Source organism: Triturus cristatus, chromosome 3_1 (assembly GCF_964204655.1).
Source record: "Triturus cristatus chromosome 3_1, aTriCri1.1, whole genome shotgun sequence".
Taxonomy (NCBI): Eukaryota; Metazoa; Chordata; class Amphibia; order Caudata; family Salamandridae; genus Triturus; species Triturus cristatus.
Genome location: NC_140583.1, coordinates 848,177,589 through 848,205,439, shown reverse-complemented (window position 1 = coordinate 848,205,439; position 27,851 = coordinate 848,177,589). Strand labels below are relative to the sequence as shown.

General features: G+C 43.7%; 1 protein-coding gene across 1 annotated transcript in view; it reads right to left on the bottom strand.

Moving 5' to 3' along the window:
• Positions 1 to 11,500: 11,500 nt before the first annotated feature.
• Positions 11,501 to 27,851, bottom strand: part of CHRNA1 (cholinergic receptor nicotinic alpha 1 subunit) — a 116,824-nt gene continuing 100,473 nt past the window's right edge. Inside the window, exon 9 of the mRNA XM_085645251.1 lies at positions 11,501 to 12,963. Coding sequence (XP_085501377.1) covers positions 12,832 to 12,963 — 132 coding nt within the window. The 3' untranslated portion in view covers positions 11,501 to 12,831. The remainder of the gene's footprint in view (positions 12,964 to 27,851) is intronic.

The window sequence follows — 27,851 nt, the reverse complement described above, 5'->3', positions numbered from 1 at the left end:
AAATTGTTTGGATAAATGAGTTCCTTGTGAACATTGTTTCTTTAGCAAAACCTTCTACCATAGCATTAAACCGGCTTGAGGAAAGGATCTGAGACCTTAGACAACACCATGACCGTCAATTCAATGGCCCGAAAAGCCATTATTTGTGTAACCTCTATATAAATGCTTGCTACCCAGACTTCAGTGCAGCTCTTGCTAGAGTAGAGTGACACTCTGGAGGGAACTAACACCTTGGAATTTCCAGTTACCCTTTTATCTGCTTTTCGTCTGCTACACACGGATACCTGGATTAGGATAAAAATTGGAAATACTACCTCAGTAAGTAGGAAAATAATCTTGAATCACAGCCTTAGGCAGGGCTGGGGATGGCCCCTCTACTTTTCAGTCTCCATACAGCTGATTTAATAGCGGCCATCACGAAGTTGAGAAAGTTCTCCCCAACACTAAGTACAATTCACAGTCCTGCTCTCCAGTATGCAGCTGATACGGTGCCATTTGATCACACCCCCTTTGGACTGCGACAGTCACTTACAATTTAGCAAGCCTATAATAATAACATTGACCTAAAACTAAATTTGAAAAAAAATAAAGATCCAGCAATTATTTATGGAGGATTGTAGGAGAAAGGATCTCCCAAACAGATTCTTAGCAGTACTTGGAAGTGTGGCAGAACAGCAAAATGGGACAAAGTTACCAACTTCAGGACATTTGAATTCATGCCAGGGATTTGCAGCTCCAGCGAAGGCAACTATACTCTAAATTTAATGCCCCAACAGGCACATCTATTCTTGAGCTATTTAGTTAAATTCCTTCCAGCAATCCGCTACGGTTCTCCCATGTATGAGGTAAAATTACACATTAATCTTGGTAAAATATTTTTGGCTGCTGTCAGCTTTGTTTTTGGGCTTCCAAACTGCTCCCCTACTTGCCAACTAAGACTCGAATTTTGCCTGATAAATCTAGCTGAGATGGCGGATCTCCAGTGTGCCAAATTCTCTGTCAGATTGTAAAACTCAGAGGAAGGGTCTTTAAAAAACGTGTTTTGGGGAGAGCTGTGAGATCAGCATGAAAACACATCCCGCTTAGGGTATTCCGAATTTGTACATAATTCTTAACACTTTGAAGCTGACTGTCGAATGGAACAACAATACGCTGTATAGCGGATTTAAGATCAAGGCCAGAAATATGGCCACTGGGATCTCCTTTAGTAAGAACGTTGAGAAACTAGCCAATATGTCCCGAGGAAAACTGTTACTAACTACATTAACCTCAGCCTTAACTCAGAATTATCAGAGGCCGAATAATTCTAAACAAAATATTTGAACTAAACACATGCAACTGAGATTTTAACTTTTGCCTTTATCTGATTTTAGAGTTGGATGGAAATCGCAAAGTTCTAGGCCATGTAAGTGCTGTAGAGGGTGCGTCTATCATTCATGTCCTCTGTACATGTCCCTACTTATTGGAGCTCCGTAGGAAATATTTGAGGCCTTGCTTTATATGTCTGCAGCTCCGCACTATTATTAACCATGCCACAGCTGCTTGCTAATTGGGCAACAGCAGCACAGCTGGTCTGTAGAGCTGTTAAATAAATGGACCTTGCGTTAAATGAATTAGATACAGGCGACGGTGCACTGCAGGCTGTAGCTTGTCTGGAACAGTAAATAATGTGCTGTGGAGATTCATAAGGTTGCTTTTCGTATTCCTTATATTGCAACGCATAGCACTTTACAAAGCAAATTTAGGACACGTAAACATCGCAGGTTTACCTGATCTACTGTTTAGCTTCGTTTGAGGTTGTTAAAATCAATGAAGAATCTTCATTGCTTTGCACTTTATTATGTATATTCTAGCCCGTTAAAAAGTGTTTGCAGCTTGTCATGTAGGTGCGATCAAAGAAGTGTTTCTAATCTCTTAGCACTTTACGCCACTATATAGCTCTTCCCAGAATGTTTAAGATTGACTTACAGAGCCACAATATTTTAGCACTTTATGATGTTTTAAATTGTTGCACTCTGGAGAACTGTCACACTGTCCGCTCGCTTTTCTACTGCTTAGCACTTATTTGTACGAATTATAGCATCTGAGATTCCAAATATTGTCGCATATTTGTTTTATAGATCAGCATCTCTCGATGATTTTAGAAACTTTCAATGATCTGTAATTGCCAGACATCTTGGGATGTAACATAGCTCCTTTGAGAATTTTAAAACTGCATTCATATGCCCCAGCCCTTTATGTTGTTTTAAGTATTAGCGCTGAAATGTACAGTGGAATTGGTTGTGCAATTGGATTGTAGGGAGAGGGTGGACAATGTGCCTCAGCCCGATATTGTATTTTGCAATGTTTTTTTTTTTTATCTACCAAATAAAGTTTTATGATGATAAAGGCTGCACTCTCCAGAAAGAATGAAGCCGTCGTATTTGATGCCGAAGCTACGAGGACATCTGGTGGTAGGAGTTCTGTATGACAAGGAATATCTTGAATATCTTGTTGAAGGAAGTACCTTTTATTCCTAAAGGGCAAGGGTACTCTCCAACATTTCCTCAGGGGCCACAAACTATGGTGTGTGGTGTGGCCCAGGGCCGCATTAATGGCAGCATGGTGGAAGTGAGGCTTTGTGGGGGGTTACGGTGGGCATAATGGAAGCAAATCACATACATGGTGTGGTCAGTGAGTCCTGTAGTTATTTTAAGGGTTTCTTTCCATACTGCCCTCTAAATTAAGTCCCTAGTCTCTAGATACTGTGTAATTCTGTATCTGAATTGCTATCCCTCTACCGCACCTTAGGGTAAGCCCTTGCTGATTGGTATCACTACCTTAGGAGACACAAGTGTAAAAAAAAAAGAAGCAACTTGATTATTGAATTGAATTGAAACAAAATAGAATTGCACAACATGAAACCAGAAAATCTAGGATCAATCCCGGCTTCCCCACTTGACCTGTTTGATCCTAGTTTCACCTTACCTCCTTTTTCTGCATTATGACATATATGCGCACCTTGAAATACATGAGTTCAGGGTATATGCTCTACAAACCAATTGTGTTTGACTTAATAAACTATAATGTTGTTCATGTATAATAACAACCCTGACCAGCCAGATGGTTCCATGTGGCAAGTGACTTGCTTCTTAGACCACTATTAGCATTGTTGTCAGAGTGTGAGGAGGCATGAATGTTTCTGCACTCATTTTTAAAAACGATTACTTTTCAATAAAATGCTCCTGAACACACTTATCTATTCTGATGTACTAAGGCTTAACTCTTTTGCATGTTAATGAAATACACTTTTGAATTTTGAAGAGACTTTATCTTATTTTTACACATTTGTTGCAAGATGTATTGAAAAATAAACGTGTTTGTAAAGTTAAGTTTTGCAGGGCACCATATTTGCTTCTTTTCTTTTACTTTATTTAGCCTGTGAATAAATGCTTTCCTATTTATTTAACATTTTTTTTAATACTAGTGCTTTCTCAAATAAACAGCAGCCCAGTGCAGTCATTCAGGTGGGGGTCACATGTGAAGGGGGGCCGCCTCAGCCCCCCGGGCTGTACATTGAGTACCACGGCTATACTCATCCTAATGAAAAGATGGCTGTAATGTGCTTACAGGTGACGCTTGGGGCTGTCGGCACCAGTTACTATATAAAGGGATGTTTTGTACATTTCAGCGCGTCACAATAATTTGGGGATTCTGTATTTGTTGTGTGCAACATCATTTGCAATCTAGTCCTCCCGTTGTGTTTGTTTGTGTGCTTGCTTTTTTCTCTCGTATTGTTCGCTTTTGTTTTGAGGTTTTATATCCCTTACTCTTTTTTTCTATCTTGGGTAAAATCTTTACACCTCGGCTCCTTTTCTTTTGAGGTTCCTTTTGGTACCATTGCATCTCTGTTCTGCCCTTTGGTCACTCCGAGGGACACTGCTGCTGCGGTTGGGGAAGGTTGCTTAAATCTTCCTTGCACCAGATTCCAGGGTAAGGTAAGAGAGGGCGATTAACAGGGATTTAATGTGCCATTGAAAAGACAATTCAGGAAATAGCAGAACTGAGGAATGTGGGCGAAGTTAGCCTCAGCTTTTTTACATGTGCTGTAGAGACTTCTTACCTACAATCTGATGAGTAGGACTAGTTTGCAGCAGCACTGCAGATAATGCCTTGGGAGATGGTGCTTGTAAGTGTGTAACATAGTGGGGCCTGCAGACATCATCTCATAAGAATTTTGGGGTCTGGCTGTACTACTGACTGGGTAAACATTGGGGGTAACAAAACAATATTGGTGAGTGTCTGCTATTCCGAAAGCGTAATAAGAAACAGGCACAGTGAGTGGTCAGGCTGTGTCCTTTTCAGGAGTCCTGTGGAGGGCCAGAGGACAGACATGAGCTAATAGGACCCAGTCGTGATGGTTGAGGCCGTTTGCTACTGTTTTTTTTTTTTTTTTTTTAAATTATTTTTATTGCAGGAATTAGTAAATCTTTAGAGGCCGTTTGCTACTGGTGTGTCTTGTTTTGGCTCTGCAAACTCAGCCAAGTACAACCCTTTCATGGGAGGTTTCATACAGATGTGTCTGGGAGGGGGAAGTTAGAGAGGTGAGTCAAAAAAGCTGTGTGTAACTCTCATTGGAATTATTGCTTTTATCACTCCAGATAAAAAATCTCTAAACAGAGTTACACCAAGCCTGGAATTAAACTAGCACTTCACGCATGCCTTTCTTGATTAGATGTAAATCTGTTTAGTAGGTTTTGAGATCTTTAAGTTACATAAAGGTTAAAATGTTACAAAAGGGAGTCAACCAGTCTAGAAAGGTACTTATTTATGTCTTGTTGGTTTATTAGCAAAACATCTGCAGGTCTGGATCTGCAAAGAACTCAAGGATGCAACATTTTGAAATCGAGGGAAAATTTTTCCTTTCATCCAATGCAGGAACATTGGATCCTTGGAGGGTAAGAAGGTCTGGGAAAAATGATTAGCTGGTAGCAGATGGTTTTGATTTCTTGTGGTGGCTGTTAGAGGATGCCAAGCACTAAAGCTGATGTCCTACACAGGAGTACAAGAGGGTAGGTGAAGTATCCCCTGACCCCATCAAGGATGTTGGGGTATTTCAGAGTGGCAGACCGCCCCACCCCCGCAAAGAAATCTGTTTTTGGTCTGGGATTGGGAATTTGCTAGTGAATCCACAATACTTATTAGAAACAATATATTTTTGTGCGAATCCTGAAAAATGTACAAACAATAGGTATTTCAGAATAGAATTATACATGGTCAAAGCCCATTTGCAGTTAGCACTCTAGACCCAAGGAGTGGCGTGGGATCTGACCGTAAGCCAGGCCCTGTGCCAAGAGCCCACTGCAGATGTCAAAGAGCCACAAACAATAGCTTCAGTGGCAAGGGGCCGGTGCAGGAATTGGTCCATGCAGTTGTATGACGTCACAAGGCATGCTTTTACCCCACATGCCGTTACAACGCAATTTTTTACCCTTACTTGCTGTCGGGGGTGCGCTGGAGTTTGGAATAGTATAATTTACTATTCCAACTCCAGTCTGTGCAACAGTAGGGAAGGTGTTGGCATTAAATCCAACACCTTCTACCCCCTACAGCAAGCCATTTTCATTGTAATGGCATGTGGGGTAAACGTATGCGTTGTAATGCATGTGTTGTAACGGTTGCTTCCCGGTCCATGCTGCATTGGCCTCGGGCCTGGCTGTAGAGTTGGCCCTGAGCTGAGCTTTGTGTGACTCAGCCTGATTGTGTGAGTTTGAACCTGCTTTAATTGGATGTTTCTTGATTTCACATGAAATCTATAAGAAACTGGTCAACATTCAGAATAAAAAAGCTTGGTTGGGGCTGAACCTATTAGAGTGGGGTTGTTGTGCACTTCTTGAGTCATATGGCCACAGTAGATTTAAATCTCATATAAAAAATGCAATCTATTCAAAATCATGTCAGTGGGTTGATGTTGTTAGAGTTTGGTTTCTAAGGTTCTATTATGGTTAATAAAAGTGTGACCCATGTCAATACAGGTCGATGGTAGTGCAATCCATTATGTTTGAGCAGACTTATTAGTTTGGGTGCTGGCAAGTGACTGGTCAAGCTGAAGTTCCTTTTCAGATGGTAGGAGCACTAGAGGCGCGACAGTGAGGTCATAGGTATTTATTTATATTAATAATTCTAGTGTAGCTCAGTGGGGTTGTTCCGACTGATCATTGATAAGCAAGCTTTAAGATGTTGTAAAAAAACCATACAGCATACGTTACTGGGGTTAGGTCAGTGCAGAACGTCATTGAAGGGCTGCAGATCAATTCTGTCTGCACTGATAAATTCCATTAGTGTTCATGTGTGCATATTGGATAGATTGATAGATTTCAGTTCCGCCTTTTGCAATCTATCAAATATTCTTTGAGCTGGACAGAGGACCTTCTACTGGACTCTTTGATCAGAACTCATGGTAATTTCAACCTAAGACAGCAGGCCAGTCCTAAGCATGGGCGGTTGCAGCAGTCCAATCTGGATATAATGGAGGCAGACATATGGAGGAATGCTTGCTACCAGGAGTTAATGGTTAATGTGTTTTTTAAGTTCCGTTAGACAGAAAAGCCTTACTCTGTGATTAATATTAGTAGTGCTGACACCTGGGTTTTAAGTGGGATGAAAAAACTGTGGGGTCTCTCAAAAGGGTGTGGCCAATGTAATTAAAGGCGTGGCTAAAAAACACATAAGCTAAAAATCTGTGCTTAGCATAGTGTGCCGCCCGACTTGTATTTTGCTATTTCTGTCATTGCATCCATATATATTATACAAGAAGTAACATCATACCTACAAGTCAGGACTATTGGCTTTGTCAATGGTTGTTAGTTGTATAAGATAAATAAGCAGCAAATATGCGTTGTATATAATAATTAAAAAGCTTCCACTTGAAGCCCTGGTGACACCACCTCAATGCTTCTGCACCTGAGTTTCAAAAAGAGAAGGGAAATCGAGAGAAAATGAATCTCTTTATAGGATTTCCTTTCCGCTACAACACTCACCTGGCATGACGTCATGCCGTAACTTCTCCACTAGTGAGAAGTGAGCAGTGTGAGCAGTGCACATCCATGTGCCTGCTGTCACTGCAGTCCGGAAAAAAACGGCCCGGCTGTGCCAGGGCACAAAACACAGCCCCATAGAGACCCATTTCGAGGCCCCCTTTAAAAAACTGCCGGTGCTCAGCACCGGTGAGACCCAGCCCACTTACAGCCCTGGCTGGCACTGAGATGAGCAGTGATAGCAGCTAGGTTGTGGACCTTAGTGCATTCTGTTTTGATGCGGGGCTTCATTTCAGGGGGCCATGGGGAGGACAGCGTAAAGCTTGGCAGCTTCGTGGGCCTAGATGTGTTAGTACCTCCTTTAGACCACACATTTTCTGTAAATGTACCATAAAACATTTTCATTACTGAAGCCTAATTAATTATCTGAATCCATGGAGAACACAAATGCTGTTGTAAACTTACGTCTATCACTGAATTTAACTTTGTGACCAGGGTCCCATATGTTTTGTCTGGGATAAGTGAAAAGGATAAATCAGTGGATAAAATTCGTGGAACAAAAAATAAGAGTAAAAACCTCGAAATTAACCATAAAACAACTTCAAGGGAAGGCGAAATCCACAAAATAATAGTAAACAACAACTCGTAAAACAATCTGTTTGGAGCCTGATAATAAAAGCAAACACAGTAGACCTATGAACTGCAGATACAGCAAAAACATTTGCAGAACCGTTGCCTGGACATTGCAAGGAGGAGGAGGCACAGATTCACACCTGGGAATTAATTTAATGGAGTGATTAAGGTGGACAGAGTGAAGATACAATCGTATTTAAGCATTATTGAATGCAGCTGTATGAGGATTCCATACCTTCCTATAATACAGAACTACATGATTATTTGAGGTAAGTGGAAAGGCTCAAAACTGATTTGAATCTAGGAAGCAAGAAGCTATCCCTAACAAGATTGCAAGAGGTACAGTGTGATTTTCAAAGGCCAGGGCAACAACAAAGAACTGGGGTCACGTGGTATATGTAATAAGTTGCATAGACGATCTAATTGCAACCATTGGCTCATTACATTCCTTTGTTTCATACACCCATCACCTACCCATCACCTACCCAAGCAGCGCCAAGAAACCAATCCGGTGTACGTGCGCTATATAAGTCAGGTATAACATAACATAACAGACACTCAGGCAATTTTACCATACCTTCCAGACAATCTGGGAACAGTAACGCCATTTATCGCAGCTGAGGAATCGCCTTGCTTTACGACAGATTGCAATGTGCACATGAACATGTTATGAGTAAGGGCACAGTTATGAAAACATATCTTGTATAAATAACTGTAGACTCTGGAAAGGCATTTGACTTGGTCTGCTGTCGGTACGGAAATATGTGACTTTACCGCCCATTTTAACAGGAGTGTGGAGACACTTTGTTATTCACTGCAGATTTCTGAAAAAGTAAATAGCAGCCTGGTCAAAGGCAATAACAACAGAACTCCATCATGGATGCCTCTTGAGCCTTTATTTGGTTGCAATCTAAATCAAGTTATTGGATGAAAATATCTACAGCGTCTCCTGCGCTTTTTCCACCTGTGTCAAAATCCTGGTCCCAATGCATAGATTTATATTCAGCTGATCTGGGCAGATAAGACATTTTAGATCTCATAGTGGATAATAAATATAATATGCTATCAAAGACTCCAAAAAATACATTACTGTCCTCAATTGTTAGTCTTGGTGCAATCAACTATAAAAATCACATTTTAGCAAAGTTCATGCTGAGTTTTCAAAATGTATGTAGAAATCAAAGACACCCCGATGGGCATGTAGTAAACTGTCAAGGACCGAAAGGAGGATAGGAAAGAAGGTGGAAGCTTTCAGCTTTGGGGGAATATTTTGAAGCATGTAATCAAACGCTGTGACTTTTCTTTATTAATGGCACAGAAGTAAGCCTTTGAATTTACTGACTAAGGGCACAGTTCAGAGGTATTTGTATAGTGACCCCCCCCCCTCCCTCTCCTGAAACACACAAAGACCAGTGTTAAGGACAGTGTGTTGAGAATGGTGGAATGGATAGTTAGTCAGAACGTTTAGCCCAAATATACTCCCATCAGGGATAATTGAGCCTAGCAGATTGCTTAGCAAACACGTTTTGCTAAAGTAAAACATGTGGTCTTTATGGAATGGGGTTTGTGTGGGTATTTAACATTCTGAACATGCTGTAAAGTAGCAGAATACCACACTCCAGTGTATGCACCTAACATTATTTGTTTACTAAATAAATTTGGGATGTAAATGTGACAAACATGCTTTTGTGGATAGTGCTGGTAGAGAGTGCTTTACTAGGAATAATATTTCACAATTCTACAGTGACCCCATTAAGAGAAAAGTGAAGGGGAATTGGACGTACAGATGTGAGGTCATGGTGATAAAGTTTAGGAACAAAAATCTCATTCGACAGTTGGGATAAACTGTGTAGTTTGAGATCACGTGTGAAAGAAACTGGGTTATTAGTTGTGAAGGATGTCAGTCCTTCAAAATAAATATTTCTACAACTATCTTCTTGCTGGGAACCAACTACTTTGATGTAGCACTTGACTTTCTCAGAGTAGCAAAGCAGAGCAGTCCAAGGTCTACTCGAGGCATGTGGTGTGGCTAGCAATCCCAATTCGGTGGCATGCAACAACAACACTCAATAAATTATTGTCCAGTCAGTGCCTTTTCTTTTGAATAGTAAAAGTACATTTATTACACACACTACTAAATACTATGCATTAAAATACAAATATATACATTAGGTACCTTAGTGACACTCTTATATCACAATTCTCCGCAAGGCAGTCCTAAATTCCATAATCACAATGCCCCCCACCCTATGCCAGATGCAACATCACAATATAAGGGGGCATCTTTAGACATAAGGCAGGCCTATAGACTTTGTCAAGGGGTCATCTCATCGATATATATGTCAGGCCTATTGGCTATGTCAAGAGGTCATCACAGTAATGAAACAGCCACATATCATAATTCACCATTAAGACCAAACAAGAACAATAGTTAAACTGAAAAACAATAATTTTTATTATTGATTTTCTAAATTTAAAACAAGCAAAAACATACGTGCCCGCATTTCTTTCACTTTCTGGCAATGTGTCCGACGGGGGTTGTGGTTGGAGAGTTTGGAACATAAATAGAAGCCGAGGTAGAATTGTCATTTTGATGGCTGACACTCTGCCTAGCCAAGAAAAGCCATGTTTAAAATCTGTACATAGATCTTTATGGATCTTCTGTATTAAGGACTGGTAATTGATTTCTGACTTGGCCTCTGGAGTGGTGGCTAACTGAACCCTTGGGTATATGATACTTTCGGGGGCCCACAGAATCATGAAGCAGGCTCATAAAATGTGTTGCACGATGGGCAGTGTGATAGACTATCTGGGAATTTTGTAGGTTCAATTTAACCCCTGACATCTTTCTGAATTCATGCATCTAGGCCACTGCACCCTGGAGTGATTAAATGGGGTATGCCAATTAGAGTATCACACTGTCTGCATATAAGTTAATTATATGAGTGTCTCGACCAAAAGGGACACCTTGTATTAATTTATGGGCCCGAATTCTGTGTGATAGTGGCTCCATGTATAAGGCAAACAAAAGAGGGGAGAGGGTATCCATGTTGGTTTCCGCATTAAATATGGAATGGTGCAGAGAGTAGTCCATTTACTCCCTTGTCTATTGGAGGCAATGGAGGTTAAGAGGCCTTTTAGGAGACCACCAAATATAGGTACACTTTTCTAGACATTTGGTTGCCTGTTATAATGCACTTGGAAAGGGATCAGAGGAAATGACACATCTTCCTAGGTGTAGTGGCAATATCATATCCCAAATATCGCCATGACAGAATATATTTACCACAATATGGAGGGACAGTATATTGAAAGGTAAGTTTTATACCTAACTCCACAAGTCCTTCTGATGTATGTCTGTAAGTTACGCAGGTGTGGCGTTAAGATTAGTAAATCTGTACCTCGCTCTGTGCACTTACCCTTCGATATGTTGTCCATCGATATTGTGGTGACAATACTCTGCCCTGTCGATATTTGGGATTATTCGATATTCTCTACTAAAATCCTCCGTCTAGATTGAGGAACTTGTGAATATTTGATTGACAAGATGTATAAAAAGCGTCCTACTTTCTGATGATAGAAACGAGGTTACGATAAGAAATCATTTATTACATTTCACAACAGGGAAGCACTATACTCAGGGTGGGGTCTGGTGTGGTTGTTAGGGAGGGATTGTTCTGTGTCTGTATTTTCTTTTCATATTATCTGCAATAACCGTGTGTGCAATGGAAAGCTGCGGTATGTCACTTTGTAATTATGAAGTTTTCGACTTGACTGTTAATGTACACTACAAAAGCACCTGAGAAAGCAAATGAAAAGTTTTTGAATTTATTTTTAAGAAATATGAAAACTCCTATTTGATGGTTACAAATCATGCTTGCGAACTTGGAAAAATATGCTTGTTTTCCTAGAAGCCAGCTGTGTGCCAGAACTACAAACATTCACAGATTCTTAACATTAATTTGCTACCAAAGCTATATTGTTTATTGCAACTATTACCTACATGTGCATTGATTGCATCATTACCCGACCATGTAAGGGATGGAGCGATTCCGCAATCCCTTGCATGATTCGCCATGCTGTATAGCTAAGATGTCACAATAAACGTGGAAAATGTTCTAATGGTTGTTTCTCAATTTTGGATAAAAAGTCCATGCATTCAGCGAAGTTACCAGAAGTCAAAAGTTAAAACTAGCTATATTTAACATCCTCATTCAGGGTGCTCACATTGTGTATCCCCCATTTTGCAGTACTCATGTATTTCCACTGGGTGGTGCTGCTGTCTACGACAACGAGGAAGGATTTCCTATTTCGCCTTAAGTAAATTCTGTAGCCATACGTTTTTTTTTAAATATAACGTTTGCGAAGTTTATGTTAGAATTCTTTATTTTACACAGGAATACATAACAATATTTTCTGATGCTCCTCGTTAAGAGATTTGAAATTAGTTAAACATGTACGTGAAACAATAACTTTAGAAATGATAGCGAAGTATTTTAACACTCACGTGACCTGAATTCTGAATGTGTGATAAGAACAGTTTTCTTTTAAAAATCGAGAACCTGCACATAGCTTACATGCTAAACCTGATGTGCCAATATACATTTACTGTATTTATAAAATTCAGAAATGGAAAGGGGGGATTTGTATATGGTGACCATAATGCGATAAATGTCTCACAAAGATACACTGTGTTGTTTTCAGAGATTTCGATGTATCTCAGATAAACAGGAGGAACGAGTTGTAGCGCGTTTGTGCACAGAATTTCCGCAGACAAAACAGTTACTTGTGTTAGCTTGTGTCATTTTGGATTTATTTACAGTTCCCAAAAAGCTCCGAAACCGGATAAATCGTCCACACGTGCCACTTGCCACTTGTTAAATCTGGGTTACACAAACTAATTCTGGGTAGAAAATGTGGGACTGCCCTCTAACCTTCCCCCATTCTCAAAAACTCGATACATACAATTCTGTGCAGTAACAGAACATTTCACTGCGTCCAAACCTGTGTCTGCAAATGTTTCAGGACAATCCTAGGGCCACAATCTAACAATCTGACCATAATGTGATGGTGGCGAACAGCCTCCAAATGCACTTCTGCACTGGCTGGACACCGGTGACACCCCTTGGGAAGCAAGAGGCAGATCCCCCCACTGCGGATCGCGGCAGAGGTGTGGTGGGTTTCATCCTTGTTGATTGAGCTCGATGAGACGACCAGCAAACACAGCAAGCGTGCCAATAATACAAACCAACATGAAGATCCCAAGCAGAATATGATCAATCACCATGGCCACGAATTTCCATTCTTCGGCAGCCTATAAAACAGAGACAGTGAGAGAAAGAGAGAGGGAGTTAAGTGCTAAACGTGCAGAATTAGGAAGAACACAATTAACTCAATGAGGTATTCCCTCCTTGAACCAACACTGGTCGATCTTATTGTCTTCCAGTGTCAAGACCCAGAGCCTTTTAATAACAAGCATTGGCAAAGCCAATAGTTATTGCCCATGCAACATCTATTGCCTTTGCCAATGTGCTTTAGCTAGGTTATACACCAGCGTGGATACTGTTCAGCATGGATAAACCTTAGTGGCATAAAGGAGAGTGGAGTGCTGTAGAATATTGTGGAGTGGCGTAGAGTGTTGTGGAGTGGATTGTGATGGAGTGGTGTGGAGTATCATGGCGTGGCACAGAGTGGAGAGTGTAGAGTGTTGTGGAGTATCGTAGAGTGGAAGGGTACAGAGTGGAGGAGAGTGTCATAGAGTGGTGTAGAGTACAGTGGTATAGAATGCCATAGAGTGGAGTGGTTTAGAGCAGAGTGGAGTGGCATAGAGTGGAGTAAAGTAATGTGGAGTGTCATAGAGGCAGTTGTGTAGAGCAGAGTAGAGTGTCGTAGAGTAGAGTTCCATAGAGCAGAGTAGTTTGTCTTAGAGTGGAGTGGCATAGAGTGGTGTAGTGTAGTAGAGTGGAACGGCATAGAGTAGAGTAGTCTAGAGTGCTGTAGAGTGATGTAGAGTGGAGCAGTGTTGAGTGGAGTAGATGACATAAAGTAAAGTAGCATAGAGTGTCGTTGTATGGGAGTGGCGTAGAGTGGATTTGTAGAGTAGAGTGGCATATAGTGACATAGTGGGAGCTGCGTAGAGTATCTTAGAGTGGAATAGAGTGTGGCAGAGTGGCATATAGTGGAGTAGAATGTTGTGGAGGGGCATAGAGTGGCATAAAGTGTGGTAGAGTGGCATAGAGTGCAGTGAAGTATAAGAGTGGAGAGGAGTGGCATGGAATACAGTGGTCTAGTGTAAAGTGTCATAAATTGGAGTGGCGTAGAATGGAGGGCATGGAGTGGCACAGCGTTGAGTGCAGTGATGTGGAGTGGCGTAGAGTGAAGTGGTGCCTAGTGTAGTAGAGTGGAATGGAGTGCAGTGGCGTTGAGTAGTTTGTTTCAGAGTGAGTAGAGTGAAGTGGTGTAGAGTGGAGTGGTGAAGGGTAGAGTGGTGGAGGGTCGAGTGGAGTGTGTAGAGTAGAGTGGCGTAGAGTGCACTGGCATAGAGTGCAGTGGTGCAGAGTAGATTAAAGTGGCATAGAGTGGATTGCCGTATAGTTCAGTGGTGTAGAGTGTAGTGGTGAAGAGTGCATTGGTGTAGAGTGCAATAGAGTGGCATATAGTAGAGTGGTACAGAGTAGAGTGTAATGGTGCAAAGTAGAGTGGCATAGAGTTCAATGGCAGAGAGTACAGAGTTACAGTGTAGAGTGTCGTAGCATGAAGTAGTGTAGAGTTGCGTAGAGTGCATTAGCATAGAATGCAGTGGCATAGAGTAAAGTGACACAGAGTAGTGTAGAGAGCAGCAGTGTAGAGTACAGTGATGCAGAGTAGAATAGAGTGGCATAGAGTGCAATGACATTGAGTTCAATAGTATAGAGCAGAGTGTCATTGAGTTCAGTGGGCGAGAGGGCAGTGTTGCTGAGTAAAGTGTTGCAGAGTGGAGTGGTGAAGAGTAGAATGGTGTAGAGTGCATGTTCGTAGAGTGCAGTGGCATAGAGTACAGTGGTGCAGAGTAGAATAGAGTGCAGGGATGTAGAGTGCATTGGTGTAGAGTAGCCACACTTACTAGAGTATAGTGGTGTAGAGTGCAGTGGTGCTGAGTAGATTGGCGTAGTGTGCAGTGGCGTAGAGTGCATTGATTTTGAGCAAACTGGTGTAGGGTGATGTAGAGTGCAGTGACATAGAGTACAATGGTGTAGAGTAGCGTGGAATAGAGTAGAGTGTTGCAGAGTAGAGTAAGAGTTAAGTGGTCAAGAGTGCAGTGGCCTAGAGTGGTGTGGCGTAGAGTGGAGTGGCATAGAGTGGAGTAGAGTGGTGAAGAGTGCAGTGGCACAGAGTGCAGTGGTGTAGAGTGGGCTGTTTCAGAGCGTAGTGAAGTGGCGTAGAATGGAGTGGTGCAGGTTAGAGTGCAGTGGCATGTCCTATTACTTACCGGTAATCTTCATTACTCCGGGTCCCGTAGTCCTCGACACCTTCATTACAAGTGAGATTTACTATCTCACCGACAGAAAAAAAGAACGAAAGAATGCTGGACCTACCCTCCCCCTCCCACTGGGAGTACATAAGGCGTACTCGTCCCAACATTCCTCCTGAAATACCAAGCCACAATGAAGGTCGGCAGACAGGGAGAGAGGGAGAAAAGTCATGAAGATGTCGAGGACTACGGGACCCGGAGTAATGAAGATTACCGGTAAGTAATAGGACATTACCCCCAGGTGCCTACGTCCTCGACACCTTCATTACAAGTGAGAAATACCAAAGCAGACACCGGCATTCATTCCAGAAAAAACATCAAACCGCCAGGACAGCAAAACAAACCCAGAGATTTATTGGAGACAAAAAAGAAAAAAACATCAGGAGCGAATAGAGCTCAACATCCCCAATGCAAAACTTCCATCATCCCCCAACAGATTGAGGAGCCGATAATGCCTGATGAAAGTATTAGAAGAGGCCCAGGTGGCAGCTCTACAAATCTCAGAGAGAGGAACACCCCGAACCTCCGCCCAAGAGGCAGCCACCCCCCTTGTAGAACGATCCTGAACCCCCAAAAGATGAGGTGACCCAGACAGAGTAGGACAAGGAAATGACTTGCTTCAGCCAACGCCCGATCGACACAGAAGAAGCCATACCCCCACGTGAAGCAGCCCCAAAGGAGACAAAAAGGGAGTCCGACTTGCAAAACACCGCCGTGCGATCAAGATAAACGCGTAAAGCCCAGCACACATCCAACAAGGACCACCGGGGATCACCAGGAGAATCCAAAACAGAGCCCAAGGCAGGCAAGACCAACTCCTGGCACCTGTGAAATTGTGAAGAAACCTTCGGCACAAAAGAAGAATCAAGGCGAAGCACCACCCCACTCTCCGTGAAGGACAAGAAAGGTTCACACGCAATCAAGGCCCCCAACTCCCCAAGACGACGAGCAGAGGTGACGGCCACCAGAAAAACCACTTTGAGAGTAAGAAACTTCAAATCCACCTCAGCTAAAGGCTCAAAAGGAGGACCGATCAAAACCCGAAGAACTAAGGGCAAATCCCACAGGGAAAAGGAAGGGCGAGGCACAGGATGAGAAATAGAAAAACTGCGTAGCAGATGAGAAACCAATTCCTCAACATTCGAAAGATTCCCCCACGGGGAACGAAACGCCCTAACCGCGGCCCACTGGGCACGTAGAGTGGACACAGCCAAACCCTTCTCGAAACCCTCCCACAAAAACTGAAGCACAACCTTCAAGGAACAGTACAAAGGGGACAGGCACAACGCCGAACACCAACGACCGAAATTACCCCAATGCCGATCATAAGATTTGAGGGTAGAAGGCCGCCGGGAACGCTGAAGGGCCACCGCTAAATGTTCCGGGAAACCGCGCCGCCTCCAACCCTGCCTCTCAACCGCCACACCGACAGCCGCAACCGGAGAAGAGACAGGGACGGGAAAGACCTCAGAGGAGACGGGGACAGGGGAAGCAACCAGCGACCCCTCACCGTCAAAAGACGAACTGTCGGAAACCAGGACCTCCGAGGCCAAAACAGCAGGACCACCACTACCTCCCGATCCTCCTGACACAAACGGGCCAGAAATCGGGAAACCAGAGCCAGAGGAGGAAAGGCATAGAGGAGACGGGATGGCCAAGGAATCGACAGGGCGTCCACCCCCCCGCAACCCTCCTGCAGAAACCGGGAGGAGAAGCGAGGAAGCTGTGCATTGTGCCGAAAGGCAAAGAGGTCCAGAAAGGGAAGCCCAAACCTCCCGCACACAAGCCAAAACGCAACCGGGGTGAGAGACAATTCCAGAGAATTCGGAAAGCAACGACTCAGGACATCCGCCACACAGTTGTCCACTCCCCGAATATGAACCGCTGTCAGAGACAGCAGATGGCCCTCCGCCCAACAAAACAGGGGAACAACCACCGCATTCAAAGAGGCCGAACAAACACCCCCTTGATGATTGAGATAAGCCACTGTCAACATATTGTCGGACCGAACCAACACGTTCCGACCGAGCAACGGACCCCGAAAACCCATCACAGCCCGGGACACAGCCGTCAGCTCTCGCCAGTTGGACGACCGGCGGCTCTCCAGGAGGGACCAACGACCCTTAAGGGATCGAGACCCCAAGGTCGCACCCCATCCCAAGTAGCTGGCATCCGTCGTCAAGACTAGAGAAGGAGAAGACTGCAGAGGCAGACCCAGTGACAGATGGCCCCTCACCGACCACCACAGAAGAACCGGGAGGACCACAGGAGACACCGGAATAAGAACTTCCAAATCGCGGGTTGGGGGATTCCAGAGAGACAGGAGGTACACCCAAAGGAGACGCAGAAGAAAACGCGCCTAGGCCACCGTAAAAACAGTCGCCGCCATCAGACCCATAAGACGCAACCAAAGGCGCACCGAAAAGGCACCCCCCACCCTGAAACGGCGAGCAAGGGACACCAATGTCACAACCCGAGGTTCGGGAAGGAACACCCGGTTCAGATCCGAACGGAAGCGGGCCCCAATGAAAACCATGTCCTGAGATGGCGTCAGCTGACACTTGGGGAAGTTGATCAGGAAACCATGGGCCCGCAACGCCGAACACACCACCTCCCGGGCCTCCAACAACAGGACCCGAGAGGGAGCATGGACCAACCAGTCGTCCAAGTACGGGTACACCATCACCCCTCGGAGATGAAGCCATGCAACCAAAGGAGCCACCACCTTCGTAAAGACTCTCGGCGCCAACCGAAGACCGAAGGGCAACACCATGAACTGATAATGATGCCCCAGAACACAAAACCGCAGAAACCGGCGGGACCGCGGATGGATCGGAACATGGTAATAAGCATCCTGAAGATCCAGGATACACATGAAGTGACCCAGAAGCACCAAAGGAATCACCCTTTGCAAAGTCTCCATGCGAAAAGGAACCCTGGTCACCCACTTGTTCATCACCCTCAGGTCCAAAACCAAGCGGAACCCCCCGTATTTTTGGGAACCAGAAAGATCAGGGAATAAAAGCCCTCCCCATCTCCAAAGTAGGAACCTCCTGAACGGCACCCTTCCGAAGAAGATCCACAATCCCCTGAGAGAGATGTGCCTGCTTCAAACGGCATGAAGGCCAGGGAGTCGGCTGAACCCCGGAATCTGAAGGAGGAACCGAAAACTCCAGAGTATAACCCAGGCGAATGATCTCCAACACCCAGGCGTCGGAACAAGACTGAACCCAGGCCGTCAAGAAGAAGCGCAGCCTCCCTCCAACCAACAACCCGGGAACCACCGCCAAAGAGTCAGGAACGCGGCTTGGCAAGCGGAGGGGACTTAGCCTTACGATCCCGACCCCGGCGGGTTTAGAAGGGACAGGAGCAGAAGAGGAGACCTTAAACGAAGAAGAATGCTTCTTCTCCTTAAACAGTTTATGCAACTTGGCCTCCAATTCCCCCCCAAACAACATAGTACCCTGGAAAGGCAAACGCAAAGCGCACGCCTTCTGTGCAGAGTCAGTCTTCCAGCCTTTAAGGACAAGACTGCGACGAGCCGCCACACAAGCCCCGCCGGACAGTGCAGAAGCATGCACCACGTCAAAGGAGACATCGGACAGGAGCTCCACCTGATCCGCTCAAGGAAACCGGAACAGTCAGTGGCATTGTCCATCGAGTGATAGAATGTCTTCAGGTCAGACAGCAGAGACTGAGAAACATATGTCCCATAGACGCCAGCCCGCAAGGCCAGGTGGGAACCAGAATAAACCTTCCTGAGCGCAACATCCGCCTTCTTATCTACAGGATCCTTCAGCACGGCGTCCTCAGCCAGGGAAGTGCGCCCCACCAAACTAGTCACAAAGGTTCAATAGAGATAGAATCAGGAAGGTCCGTAGCCATATCCTGCAGAGTATAAAGCCGAGCCATGAAACGCGGAATCAAAATGCGATCAGGATCAGCCCACTCACGCTTCAGAACATCTTTAATGAAGGGATGGACAGGAACATCAACCGTGGCAGCACTCTGAAACTGACGTAACAAAGGCCCCCTAGAGGTACTCGGAGCGTCCTCATCACGGAACCCCATGTTCTCCTTAACATGCTTCAGAATACCCGGCAAAGCGTCCTTGTCCACATATTTGCCCTTTAAATCACCGTCCCCCAACCAAGCAAACTCATCGCCAGAAGAGTCGGAAGAAACCGGAGCAGAGCACCTGCGACGGGTCCCAAAATCACCCATCTCAGTCAAAGTCTCACGTAGTAAGCGCTTAATACGCGCATCTCCACCACCATCACGGCGTCGAGACCTGGCAGGGGAAGGAGACCTGGAAGCAGCAGACGAAGAAGAAGAAGAGGAAGACCTCTCCCGATGATGCCTCTTCCTCGAACGTTTCCCCATGGCAGCAGAATACTAGAAGCACAGCCAAAAACAAAGAAACCCCACAGCACAAAACCACTATGCGGTACTCACCCCACCGGCCCGTTTATAACGAGCAGCCCACAGCCGGGAACATCGAGGCGCCTGACTTCCGTCCCGCCGTCAAAACCGGAAGTCAGGCAGGTCGAAAACCGGAAGGGGAAGGAAGCTGCAGTCAATCCCGGAGCAGCAAACCGGCCGCGCCCCCTAGCAAGCCCGGCAGGCCAGGAGGGGCGGCCATCGGGCCAGAGGAAAGCCAACGCGGTATCACCACCGCCGCGTGGCAGAAATAACCAAGGAGAAGCCCGCGCCACTCCCCCCAGGCCCGGCAGGAAGGGAGAGGCCTCTGACGAAGGACCGACCAGCAGCCTCCGCTGAGTAACCAGCAAAAGGCAGGAGCGCCCCCGCTCCTGCCACGACCATACCACTGTCAGTATGACAGAAAAAAAGAACAGGGGGAATGCTGGGACCGGTACACCTTATGTACTACCAGTGGGAGGGGGAGGGTAGGTCCAGCATTCCTTCGTTCTTTTTTTCTGTCGGTGAGATAGTAAATCTCCCTTGTAATGAAGGTGTCGAGGACGTAGGGACATGGGGGTAATAGAGTACAGTGGCACAGAATGAAGTGGTGCAGAGCAGATCAGAGTGGCTTAGAGTGGATTGGCATGGAGTGCATTGATGTGGAATGGTACAGATTTTAGTGCACTGGCGTAGAATGCAGTGGCATAGAGTGCAGTGATGTAGAGTAGCGTAGACTGCATTGGCATAGAGTAGTGTGGTGCAGAGTAGAGAGGTGTAGATTGCAGTGGTATACAGTGGGGTGGTGCAGAGCAGAGTGCAGTGATGCAGCACAGAGTGGCATTGATTGAAGTGGTGTAGAGTAAAGTGCAGTGGAGTGGTGCAGAGTAGAGTGGAGTGGCTTAAAGTGGAGTATGTTTGGTGTGGTAACACACTGTCATTACAGACAACACATTTTGAATTGAATTGACTATTACATTTGCACAGACACACAGATTTACTTATAAAACTATACAGTGCAAACGATAATGTGTGGAAATGACATCACCTAGTGTATTGATTTGTTTTGATCGTATTAAATTATTAGTTTCCAGCGCACTTCAGATTGCCAACAAATTTGCTTCACTTGTGCTTTCCTATTTTGGATATGTTGCAAGATATCTGCACAGTAAATTTAGTGACATTTAAATTTGGTGTGTGCTATAAATAAAAATAACATCACACAGCCTTCCTCCAGCACACCCACAGTGCCCAGCATGACTGTCGTGTAAATCCTTTCACTTTGAAGTCAGAGAAAGAAAAATGAACACCAAGCTCCCTCAGAAGACAGAGCCAGACATTTGACCTCTGTCTCTGAATGCACAGCAAATGTGACAAGATAAGGACATGATTTAAAGGCCTGTTTACAGAAAGGAGAACTGATGGAAAAATTTAAGGGGCCCTTGTAAGCAGGCTATGCTCCACTAAAGGGGCAAACTCAAACGGGACAGCCTAAAACAAATAAAGCCAGCAAATAGAAAGCAAGCAAATGTGAGTTACGAACCACAAAGCCAGGGGCGAAATACATTTCCAGGGAAGCTTTCTGAATGTACCCAAGATGTCTTTAGTAAACCAGACAGCTGTGCTGTATGGTAGGCTTCAACTTTAAAAGCCATGGTGTAGTGAAACCATAGAGCAGAATGTTGTAGCATAGTTTATAAGGCAAAGACTTCTAGCTTACATAGACTCCGATTAAGTTTCTCATCCCAACTGTCTCACAAACACTCTTAATGCTCTCATTCCAGTTCCACCACTACTCATCCACGGCACAACATTCACAATTTGGCTTATCACACGATATCATCAGGACTCTACATCTCCTTCCAAAGAAATAACAGCTCCGAGTCACAAAGCATTTATGAATAACTGCAAGTAGTACTAAAGGGGTACTCTTTTATATACTCTTATATGCTTTTGTGAAGCTGCCTTGAAATGCCCGACACCCTTCTAGTAAAAGTGCAAAGAGGACAGAATACGGTCTATTTGTGATAACTGTGTATTAATTTCCCCTGAATATTCCCGTTGTATATGTTTTGGGGGCAATTCACAAAGAAGTGTAAGAGTATATTAAAAACAAACTGCACGAAAACCTCTTTACGCTCCCTTTGTGAATCGGCCCAATCATCTTAATCTCACAGGAACACATTAATTCCTATCATCCTTCTGTCCTACCTTCCTCTTCCTACTTTAACCCTACAATTCTCCTCAAAAGTTGCTCAGCAGCAAAACTAGGACTCCATAAACTTTCATGACCTTAACTGCAATACGCAATTGTTCATTGATCAGTATCTGCAACTACACCTGAACATTTAGTACAACCAACAAGTTCAACATCCTCAGAACCAAGGCAAAGAAAAAGGAAACACCTCAGTTCCAGTTTACAATCCACCTTTCCAACCTCTTACATCTAGCACACATTCCACACTGCACAACCCACTGTTCCTTACGTTTACTGCATTCTCAGAAATGTTGCCAATTTTTACAAACTCTGAAAACCCCATTTTGTTTCTGCAACTCATTTGTAGCTAATAATTGCAAGTACCCTCTGTTGTTCTTCCGCTTGTTTCCTCAACTACGCTGCCCAGTGAATCAGTCACTTCCTGCCACTCTGGAAACAAAACAGGGGTTGCTCTGTGATTCCTTTATAAATCAGAAGGTGTCTGCCAGAGGCACCCTCTGGTGTAATCTGGTTTGTCTGTTACTGTCCTCAGGCAGCCTTGTCCAATTATGAATCCCTGACCTCAGTCACTTGGATAGAATTCTTTACAATGAATTTAGAACGTTCACCCTGCCCATTCTTTTGTAGATGGTACAAGTTAGACTTGAAGTGCTTCAAGCATTGAAGCACTTCACTAGAAATCAGTTGACGATCAGCTAGCATTTCTAACCACCAAGTTAGTATTAAGAGGTTACCAAAGAAGATCAGTAGTTAAGGTATATAAAGAGCTGGCTCCAATAACTCAGACACTCTACTATAGAAATTCGAAAAAAAGAGGCTCATGATAACATCACCTTTGTAAACACATATTCATTAGTTAAACTCTATTAAGAAATTCATCAGTACATTTTGGAGGATGATGAATAGTGGGAACTTGCCTTCCCTTCACCCGTTACATACTTTCAAATGTGGGGGTAACTTGAGTGATCAATTGGTCCACACAGGAACATTGTATACAGGATTTGTCGCCTCACGGCCTACGTAGTTGTACTTACCCAGAGTAAAAGGCCATTACCTTTCAAAGTGCTTCTAGTATCTGTACAGATAAGAGAACATTGAAACCTCTTGCTTTGGGACCACTCATCTCTTAGGAGTAAGAACTGACCGACTGCAACATGGACTTCGTGGGGACTAAAGCATGTGGGGATAACTACCAGAAAGGTGAAGATTCACATCTTAGAACATAATAGCAACATAAATTGTGCACGCTTAGCCATCAAACGGGAAATTTCAATAGTTCCTCACACGTGTTGAGTTACATGAGGGCTGTGCTTATTGCTTCCAGTTTTGTCAAATCAGGAGGAAAAAAAGTATCATTTTAGCAGTTGCTTTGTTGATGCAATTGACACAGTTTGACCTTTTCTCTTTAAATTATTTAAAAAAGTTCCAATTGTGTGCATTTTTCAAAGTGTCTTGTCTAAAGCCATGATGTACTGAGTGCATTGAAGTTTCAGGTTTCTGCCTATCAAATTCAGGTTGGTAACCACTAATCAGTGCCATCCTTTGGAGACTTTGGTTGTCTACTTATATGTTTTATTTTTTATGTACTGTTTACTTAGGGCATGCTGAGATGAAAGCCTTATAACACATCCTTGGTTTTGTTACTCTTAATGGTCATAAAATGGAATGTATTTAATGAACTCATTCTTGCTATCTATATGTGTCTGAATCAGCTTGGGTGAGGCTGGTACTTTTGCCAGATAATGACTAGTAATGTACCTTGAAAACGGAAGTTTAATCAGAGGATAGTCAGTCAAGTTCTGTGAGGTTGCACTGCTAGGATTGCTAAGGTTTGAGTGGGTGTGAGACTACACTAAGTTCAGCTTGTAGTTTTCTCTTTGTGCAGTACATTTCACTGCATGCATAACATTGGGGGCTTCCAGGTTCACTTTTATTTTTGAGGCATGCTTGTACAGTCTCTTAGTTTAGCTTAGTTTACATAAGTCTGCAGCCTCTTTCCACAGTGACCGATCTCCACAGAAACCTATTGGGCTCCCAAAGCTGTTTTGCACCCTGTACCCGTCAACCCTTGTACCGCTGGTGGTGTTCTGGTGATGCTGCCTTGGATCTTGCCCACCACTCACTGTAACTTAGAGTTTCCTATTTGAATGTCCTGGGCATTGGCCTCTAGGTGCTATGATAATTCAAGAGGTTTGACCAAGAAGAATGCACCCAAACTGAAATGCAGAAAATTGTGGCTTTAGTGCAAGAGCTAGTTGCATGAATTTTACATCAAGTAGTCATAAACCCAAATAATGCATGCCTTATCTTAGATCTCCATGCATGCCAATTCTTTTGGGTCTGCTACCACCAGTTTATGTCCTTTCCAGCGTCACTATTCATACGGATGAGATTGTGACTGCTTGGGAGAATCTCATCCAGAATATTTACCAAATTGTTTGCAAACCATGATTTCCCGAAACCAAGATGTGCAGTAATGTTTGTTGGTTAGATTGTTAGTGTCAGTGTTGTATTCAGAAGACCAACAGGTGTTCATGTGATCAATATTTGTCATTAAGATGGCTTGCATGGAAGGGGTATGAATGGACGAGATTTTATATTTGATTGAATTGTGTTTAAATCTGTGTTACCCAGAAGATCCTCCTAAAGAATTTGGGGGTTTGCATTTTTGTCCTGATTGTGGGAAGCAAGGTTTGACTGGAGGAGAGTTTTGGTCTGGACTGTTCCTATCGGGGCAGGACGAAGAATGATTTGCATATGGCTGGATCTAATATGAGATGGCACTATGGGCTAATGAATTATGGGTTGGAATGCTGCCACACGTGATTGCCAATGGTTAGACAAATTGCAAGCATTTCTCCCATCACCGTTTGTGTGTTTGATATATCACCCTATGGGGACAAGGGTATGCCTAGGCATGCCCCCCATCCTCACTGTGCCCTGGAACCAAGCTGCACTGAACTAGGGCAAAACCAGGCTTGGGTTGCTTCAGTTCTGATTCAGAGAGGACCTGGTTTTGAAATTTGGCCTGGACTGTTCACATTGGAGCGGGTTCAAGACTGACTTGCACATGGCTGGTCTAATCTGAGGTGACAGGCTGGGCGAAAGAAGGATGGATTAGAATGCTACCCCGAGCATATGCCAGTGGTTACACAAATTACAAGCATTCCCCCCATTACCTTTTGTGTGTTTGACGTAAGAGAATTTCCCCTCGTATTGGTGATGTATTATTGGTTGTAGTGTTACTAGCTGCTTGATAGGATAGTTTGCTTCTAATAGTTTGTTTCTACTGATTGGTGGAAGATTTTTGAACAGTGGACACTTTTGAGAAATGTTTGTTCTGCAAGTCATTATCTAGGATTTCCAGGGTTCATGGTTATAAGAGGGGATTTGTCTCTGGTTCAATTGCTCAGCCCTGCCTGTTATTGGTGGTGTGCTGGTGGGTTTCATTGATGTGGGAAGTAGGTTTACCACATTTGTATAGTCATGAAAGTCATTTCTATTGTCCTTATAGCCACACTTTTATTTTTGTGACCTCCTAAGATTGCTATCAAATGTGTTATTAGTCTCTTTGTAGTTTTACTGGGTCATAGAAGGTATTTGACTTTCATGACTAGTTATTTTTGGTGCTATGTGGACTTACCATGGCCTTGTGCCGACCTGGAGATCTTGGCAACATATTACGTTTTCTTAATGTTTGGTATTAGAGAACTCTCCTGTACTTAGTTATCCATATGTGGTCTACCAGTGGTACAATCAAACTACCAGCTCCATCTTCTACTGTGTGGAAAAACACTTAAATTGAAGTGTTCCTGACTGTCTCAGACCCCACACTTATATTCTAAAACAAAATCCCCTCATTCCTCCAACCCTCACGGATAATTTTTTATCCTGTGTGGAATTTTGCTTTATCCGGTATAGCAGCCCATCAGCACAGTCTGTGGTGAAATCAACTCATTTCTTCCTCTGTGCCCAAATGCGCTATAGGTTTATTATTTCATTAGTGTGATACCCCTCTGGCCCTTTGATATTGTTAAATGCTAATCTTAAGATACGCTTGAGTGGCAATAGAGCCTGTCCAATCAGGTAGAAGGATTGAGATGTATCTCTGCTTCTCTGTTTCTCCAACTTAATTCAGTAGGATAGAAACCTTTGCACTTGTACCAAGCTTACTACACTCCTGGACGCCGAGGTTACCTTGTGTATGAGTTATTAGCCCATTAGCTCTTTCAAGAAATTCTCTGTATTTATTTATAGGTTGGAGTTTTATTTAGGGGAAACTAGAAGTGTTGGGTGTAAGAGCGCTACGTATGACTTACAAGGTGCCATAAGGAAACATTACATTTTGTTGAACCGGTTTACAGATTTTAGACTGAGTCCTCCTCTAATTAAGGCTGTTCACATATAAGCTTCCATGCAGTTCCTTCTGTTCTGCTTCTCTAAGGGAAATCAAGAGAGGAGTCATTTCATTGCAGAAAGATAATGCAGGAAGAGAACTGTTGATGGGGGAGTCCAGGTATATAAGGTGAGAAGTGTAAATTCAGGCGGACACACATAGAATATTTTGGACATGAAATTTCAGACACAGGCATAAAACCCAAGGTGAGTTTGGTGGGAGCGATCAAAGGGTTGGTCTCACAACAAAACAAGGAGGAGTTACTCAGATTTTTTTGTAATGGCTGAATATGATTGTAAATTCATTCCTAATTTTTCCATAAAGAGACTAAAAATAAGGGGTTTGTTAAAAAAGGGTGCAGGCTTTGTTTGGGACTGTGATTGTGAAGAGGAATTCAAGTTATAAAACAAGAATTAGCTGCTGCTCCTGATTTGTGTAGGTTTGATCCTAACGTAAAATCCACCTTGATTGCCGACGTGAGTATCAAGGGGTTAAGAGTAGTGTTATTGCAAGGAGAAGGGAGCAGTACCAGGACCATCATGTCTGCTCCATGGAGTTTGAAGGGACAGTAAAGAGCTACTCCGTTATAGAGAGGGAAGCCCTGGCAATTTTTTGGGCTGTGAGAAAGATGTGAACCTTTTTGTGGAGTTGTGAGTTCAAGGTTAAAATGGATCATAAGCCTTTAAAGGATATTTTCCACAGAAAAGGTATTGATGCGGTATCAGGAAGAATTACTAAGTGGGTAGCAGCATTGCATGATCATGATTTCTTGGTGGAATACATAGCATGGGCCAGGAATGTGGTGGCAGATGCTTTATCTTGTTTGGTGGATAACGTAGAAGGGACAGAGTGTGGAGATTATGAGTTCAACGAGAAAGAGGCTGTGTGTGTGATAGAAGGTAATGTATTAGCTGAAGAAGAGTGGAAGAAAGCCACCTGTGACAATGGAGTGTTGCAGGCAGTATTTAAGTTGTTGAAAACAGATTGGCATAGAAAGGAATGCAAGGGTAAAGATTGTCAAAAGTTTTGGAAAATAAGAGAGAAGTTAATGGAGAAGCAGGGACGTTTATTCAGAGGAACAAGGTTGGTTCCACCAGTGTCTTTCAAGAATTCCTTGTTGAAGTTGGTACATGAAGGGCACCAAGGGATTTCAAAGACGAAGGAGTTATTAAGAACAGCTTATTGGTGGCCAGGGACATGGAGACAGAAGGGTTAGTTAGGGAGTGTGCACAGTGCATGACAAGCAATAAAGGTTTGAAAACCAGAGTACAACATATGGTGGTGAGGAAGTTGCCAGATGGTCCATGGGAGGAAGTTGCCTTAGATATTCTTGAACCTATTCACTCAGACAGGATCCACGTATGTGGTTATTTTGATGGACTTATGCTCAAGGTGGCCGGAAGTGACCTTTACACAAGGGGTGGAAACCAGACATGTGGTGGCGTTTCTTATAGAACTTATAAGCAGGGAAGGTATCCCACGTATGTTGCTCACAGATAATGGGGTCCAATTGGTTTCAAGGGAAATGGAAGAATTTCTCACTGAGAGAGGGATTAGTCACAGGAAATGTGCTTTGTACCACCCAGATACTCATGGTGTAGTAGAACGCTTCAATGGAGTGCTGAAAGAGACCATCAGGATGGCCAAGAATAATGCTGT